At 54.7% G+C, this 6401-nt stretch overlaps 1 protein-coding gene across 1 annotated transcript; it reads left to right on the plus strand.

Moving 5' to 3' along the window:
- Window positions 1-1343: 1343 nt before the first annotated feature.
- LOC104913029 (uncharacterized oxidoreductase C663.09c-like) lies at window positions 1344-6049 on the plus strand. Its single transcript, XM_010718035.3, is given in 7 exon segments — window positions 1344-1730; window positions 1732-2079; window positions 2418-2469; window positions 4401-4588; window positions 4707-4865; window positions 5005-5115; window positions 5458-6049. Coding segments are annotated over 7 exon segments (1059 nt in total). The 5' UTR covers window positions 1344-1643; the 3' UTR covers window positions 5572-6049.
- Window positions 6050-6401: the final 352 nt, after the last annotated feature.

Consider the following 6401-nt stretch of genomic DNA (forward strand, 5'->3'; position numbering starts at 1 on the left):
GGCTGCGTGAGCCGTCGCTCAGCGGGAGCCCCGCCCACCAGAGGTCTCCCGCCCGAGGGGAGGGACGCGCTCTGGCTGATGCAATGGTGGGACGCGACGGTCACGTGACGCAGGCTGGGTGAAGCCGGGTGGGGAGCCGCCATTTTAAGCCGCGCTGGGCTGAATGGAGGGGTTGGGTTTTGGCAGCGCTTGGCCGCCCAGGTCCACCCAGGCGGGGCGCTCAAACTGTTGAGCTTCCCAATAAGCAGCACAGCAGCGACCTGACCTGAGACGACCTTGGCACCCAATAACTCCACACCACACAGCACGTTTCCCATCCTGAGTCACCATCACAGCATGAGCCCAAGTCATTGATCAGACGAGCTCAGTGCGCGTGTCACGGACATTCAGCGGATGTTTCACATGGGTGGCCATAGCATAGCAGTGAACTAGAATCTGGGAGGGAACAAGTGGCCCCAGCTGAGCAGAGGGCTGTTCTATATCGTATGGCATCACGGTCAGCAATAAAATGTGGGGGAAAGAAGGGGGACAACGTTCGGATTTTTTGGACTTATCTGGATTAGTTTCATCTCTTCCCCTCAACATCTCCTCTGGGCACATTAGAGATCGTCTGGCCCCAGGCTTTGTATTTCCAAGCCATGAGCATGCCTGCACTGCCATCAGCCACTTCCAAAGCTTGCTCGCTGCTTGCCTTCCCCAGCTGGCCTGCAGCCATTCCCGGTCCTTTGGCCTTTTGCTGGTGTCAGCTGTCCTCCAGGAATCTGGAAGGAAAAGAGGAAACTCCAGTCTTGTTGGTTTGTAATGACAGCTCTACTCCAGCTGCTGCTTTGCAAAACAGCAGCAGGAGCAGACAAGTTCTGTGCAGTGCAATTGCTTGCATGGGTGATGACACCCTCCATAATGCCTTTTATAGCTGCTCTGAGTCTAACGCCAACCAAACCCACACCCAGAATGTTTATTTCTCTCTTAGTGGCCACAGTCTTCCCACCAAAAGAAGGAGCCATCACTGCTTATCCCTCTCTGTGCTCTCTGTCACCTGAAAGCAAACCTTCCAAGCTTACAGGCACTCCACCATCTCCCAGCCGCTGACCCAAGTATTTCTTTAATAAATGCCAGACTTAGAGCTGTCCACATATGGATGAAATAGCCAGTTCTGTCCCCTCTGGTTGAGGCTGAGCATTGTGTGCATTTGGCCACATCCAGATGCATCAGACTCACCCCAGAGTACATTCCTGTCCAAAATTTCCTCTCCCACTTTAATTCACTTTGCCCTTGTTCTTCAGCTCATCACTTTTTACATGGCGGTTCTTTGTTTCTTTTAGCACATTACTCACTTCTGCCTCCTAAAAATTCGTGTCCTCAGGCTGACTTGGGCTGCAGGAGCTTTTGCTTTGTTGCACCGGCATCCAGCACTGTCCTCCCCTGGATGATGGGTGGTAGAGTGAGGATGGGGAGAAGGGTGAAGGCTGTGGGCTTGGTGCCCAGTGGATGAGGCTGTGGGCAGCTGGGGGTCTTCTCTGCTGGCTCCTGGGGGAAAGCAGGCATAAAGAGTGAGCTTGCTGCAACCCCACTGTTACAAGCAGGACCTGCTTGTGTCCCTTCCATTTCTTGGTTGTGTTTCCAAGCACGCTTCCAAGCTCTGAATGGATGTGATCCTTCTCCTGTGGTTGCATGGACTTGGGATCTGGGCCTTTGGAAAAGAAGTCAAGTCTTGGAGAGTGGGCAATGCAAGGAGAACCATCACCCCATGACATGTGCCCACCCTGATCCCAGGGCAGCCAAGGCACAGGGCTGCTGCTGGCACCATCACTGTCCCCATGGGTGCCCAAAGCCACTCCCTGGGCTGTGCCTTTTCTCCCGTTCACGCCAAGCAGGCGGCAGTTCCACTGGGAGCAGCCTGTTTGTCACCAGTGTGACTGTCTCACCCCCTTGGAGATGGCCACGCTGGCTCGGAGCGTTCTGGTGACGGGGTCCAACCGGGGCATTGGGCTGGAGCTGGTGAGACAGCTCGCCGCCAGCCCCCAGCCCCCACAGCACATCTTTGCCACCTGCCGTGATGCCACTGGTCCGAGAGGGAAGGTCAGTGCGTGGGGATGTCTACCAGCCAGGGGAGTGAGGGGCATCGTGGCCCCTCCTGGGTGTCTGCCGGGAGCAGGCTTGGTTGGGTGCTCTGAGGATGAGGGGGAGGTGGGCTGTGCCCATGTGGTGCCCATGACCTTGGTGCTCACTCTGAGCCAACCATCCCCGTCTCCCTGCTGGGGACAGCACCGAGCCCAGCAGCACCCCTTCACCTGACAGCTTCCCCAGCAAGAGCAAAGCCACGCAGTCTGCTCCTTGGGGACAAGGATGGGATGGGTGGGAAGACCAGCAGTGCTTCTGATGGCTTCTAACCCCCTGCTCCATGCCCTTGTCTCCAGACCCTGCAAGAATTAGCCGCCCGGCACCCCAACATCAAGCTGATCCAGCTAGGTATGGTGCAACCTCCCTCCTTCATAAGGCACTGCTCCTGGCTCTCCTCTCTCCTGTGCCCTCCACTCGCCTGGGGGCACAACTACGGATGGCTTTGCTAGACCTTGGTGGTGGCAGCCATGTGGCCTCAGCTTGGTGAGCTGGGTTGTCTGCAAGGTGGAGTGACAGGCAGGAGAGGAGAGGACAAGGGTATGGGGGATAAAAGGGAGAGCAGCAGAGAATGGCACTTTGCATTGCCAAAGTTGGGGTGTTCATCTACAGGGAGTTCTGCTCCAGGCTGTCTTCCTCCATGCAAGGGAATGGTTTACTTCAAACCAATAATAGGAACACACGTTTCAGAAATGAAAGAAATTAACTCTAAAATGCCCACTGTATCCTTTCATTCTCCATTTCTTTCTTTCCCTTTCTAACCCCGTTTTCTTCCATCTGAAAGCTGAGGATCTGGGCGTGCATTTTGCTTTGTAGGCACCATTTCAGACATTGTGGAGAGGAGAGAAGAAATTGCCTTCAGCTAATTAGGCTGGTGTAGCAATAGAGACGTGCTTGTCACACATGCCTGGCCCCATTCTCCCTTGGAGCAATGACTCAGCCAGTCCAAACACAGACATTAATCATTCACCCAAGCCAGTGAATGACACCTGGAGTAATGGAGCTTGGAGCTCTGCTTGTTCATCATCCAAAAAGAAGTCATCAGAAAGCTTGTTGTGAAATATCCTTCATGAGACCAAAGAATCATGAAATCACTTGAGTTGGAAGAGACCCTAAAAGGTCATCTAGTCCAACTCCCCTGCAATGGAAGCAATGAGATGTCCCAAATATCCTCTTGAATCCCACGGCTGCATCCCCATCAGCTCCCCAATGCAATGGGGAAAGGCTTTCAGTACCACCAGCAACAGCCCCAAGCTGAGCAGCATCTGAACAAACTTAGACTCTTGCTCCAAGGGATTCACAAGCCTCAGCACAGAGATCAAAACCCAAAATCAGAAATAACTCCAAATTCAAGCTGGGCGTCAGAAAAAAAGATGCTGCTTTCGTAAGGTAACACTCATCTTTCAAAAATCTATGCTGCCCCATGGATACTTAACTCCCAGGTCACTCAAATGTTTTACAAGATGACTTGAGGCTTGCTTGCCACCACCATAAACTCACCAGACTACTTCAAAATGCCCCAGAAAAGGGTCGTTCTGGAGCTCATCAGTTTTGAGGGAAGAACGAGTTGTCTTCAGCTCTTTGCTAATTCAGTCTTGTGCAAGCTTGAGAACACAAGTCAAGTGGGGGCAGAATGTTGCAATAAGAGCCTGGCTCCCAGATTCTCCCTGCAGCAGGCTCTGCAGAGCGTGTGTGCACTGGGACTTATCCTCAGCAGCACCCACAAATGTGAATATTCATAGACCTTGAGGACTTGTGTAATTGTGACATAAAAATGTATTGCCAATGTTAACGGTTGGTCTAACCAGGCTTGTTTCAGATCGAGGTGTTCAGATGTCTCCTTTTAAACAAATGAGGGACATTTCTTCGGGGCAAGCATCCATCATGTGATACAGATCTTGACAAGCAAACCTTAAACAAGAAAACACAGACTTCAAACATACCACTCCTATGTAGTGTAGGGGGACTGGAGCATCTGTAGATAAGAGGATGGGAATCAAAGTCTGCAAGCAAAGGTTTCATGTTGTATCCTGGAAAGTGGTGGAAGATGAATTTTAGCATGTTGAGAAATGAAAAGGTCACTCTAAATGACCCATCAGACTGGGTATCAACCAGGAAAGATCAGAATGTAAGTCAATAATATAATGAGTATTTCCCCAATACACCAGCAAGCCCTATAGCTCTTGGAGAAAGTCTCCATGAATGTAGCTATAGCATTTCTCCAGGCAGCACTTACAAAATAACCCCTGAAATGCAGACACGTTCTTCTTTTTGCCCTGCAGACACGGTGGACTTGCCCAGCATCCGTGGAGCCGTGCAGGCTGTGGAGACTCATCTGGAGGGCCAGGGCTTGAACCTGCTCATCAACAACGCTGGCGTCGGCTCGCAGGCCACGCTGCAGTCTGTGGATGCACAGGAGATGCTCGCCACGTTTGCAGTCAACGTGGTGGGGCCCCTGCAGGTTGCCAAGGTGTGTGTGGGCTAGGGCTGCTCCTCCGCGGCCTGTAATCATGGTGTGAGGACTTCCAGGGCAGGGCTGAAACCCAGGGTCTGTACTAACAGAGCTCTAATGCATGTCTTCCTGCCAGGAATTCCTACCACTCTTGGAGAAGGCGGCGAAGGATGCAGGGACAGAGGGGCTGAGCTGCAGCAGGGCTGCCATCATCAATGTGTCTTCCAAAGTGGGCTCCATCGGGCTGTGTCTTGGGGTGCTGGAGGCCCCCATGTACCCATACCGTGCCAGCAAGGTGAGGAGGCTGGGGGGGATTTGGGGATAGTCCCTCATGGAGCCCATGGACCTGCTCCAGGCAACCCTTGCCTGGTCCTACAAGCATGAGCACTCAGAGCACCAGCCTGAGCCGTGCCCATGCTATCTGACTCTTCCAGGCTGCCCAGAACATGGTGACCAGGTGCCTGGCTGCAGAGCTCAGGGACAAGGGGATCTTGTGTGCAGCGATCCATCCTGGATGGGTGAAGACCGACATGGGGACGGAGCAGGTATGCTGCTGTGCAGGAAACACAAGGAATGGGTGCTGTGTCCCTGCTGCTCGGTGAAGCTGGAGCCTTGGGAATGCTCTGAGGTCTGCAGCTCTGTGTGTGGAGGTGGAGGCTCTGCAGCCACTTGGGGCAGGCAGGGGACACTGGCTGCCAACCCTGTCCCTCACACAGAGAGCCGAGGGCTGGCAAGAAGGAAGAATATGTCTATGGCAGCCAGCCCCATTCAAGTTGGGACAAAAGGGCACAGCAGCTTCCGTGCACCCTCCAGCCTGGTCAGACCCTGCAGCTCTTCCTGCCCATCACAGGCTGTGGCAGTGATCCTTTCCTTGTCCTCTTCCACAGGCACCTATGACAGTGGAGCGCAGCATGCAGGGCATTCTGGAGGTGCTGGGCATTCTTTCACAGGAGACCTGTGGGGCCTTCCTGGACTGGGAAGGGAACCACCTGCCCTGGTGATGCCAGCTCAGCACAACTATGTTACTCTTCCCCACTCATGGACACGGGCAGAAGCTTCTCCCCATTCCCCACCTCACGTGCAGCCATTCGGTGCCCTGCATCCTAAATTTGAATCACCCTATGCCCCCTCCTCCCCCCACCTCAGCCCTCATAGGGAACCCTTTCTAGACAGATCCTATGCCCTCACCTTGCCTGTGCTGCTCCCAGCCCCAGGCAGCCCACCTCCTCAAAGGCAGGTATTGGCCCAATCCTGTCCTTTCTGGAAGGGATGTTTCCAGCAGTGACATCTGTCACTTGAGGGGACACCTGGCAGTGGTAGGGAGCAGTGGGTGCTGATACACACAGATGAGGGGTGAGGCCCCCTGGGAAGGAGCCTCCCTCCATGGTGTTCCACAGAGCCTGTTGTGCTCACAGAAATGGAGCCAAGAGCATTGCTGTTCTCAGACATGGGTTTATTGTGTATGTAGCAGAGGTCGGGCAGCAGCAGAGGGGCCAGTGCCAGGATCCAGGCAGGAGGCCGGGCCAGCACCTCACCAGGCCACCACGTTCCCTTCCCAGTCCAGGAAGGTCCCGCTGTCCTTCTCGGAGAGCTTGGAGAGCACCTTCAGCATCCCTCCTACGCTCGCGTCCACCGTCAGCGGGGGCTGCAGGGCAGAGGGAGAAACACGGGCGTGTGTGCCCAAGGGCTGCCCAGGCTGTGCCCTGGAGCCCGGCTGTGGGAAGGCAGCGGCTGGGCCGAGGGGGAAGCAGAGCCCTGGCAGGAGGGTGAGAGCTGGGAAGGCGGGCGGTGGGGCTGCCGGGAGCCAGGGCTGGCGCTGCGCAGGGGTCCC

This window comes from Meleagris gallopavo, chromosome 13 (genome assembly GCF_000146605.3).
Source record: "Meleagris gallopavo isolate NT-WF06-2002-E0010 breed Aviagen turkey brand Nicholas breeding stock chromosome 13, Turkey_5.1, whole genome shotgun sequence".
Classification (NCBI taxonomy): domain Eukaryota; kingdom Metazoa; phylum Chordata; class Aves; order Galliformes; family Phasianidae; genus Meleagris; species Meleagris gallopavo.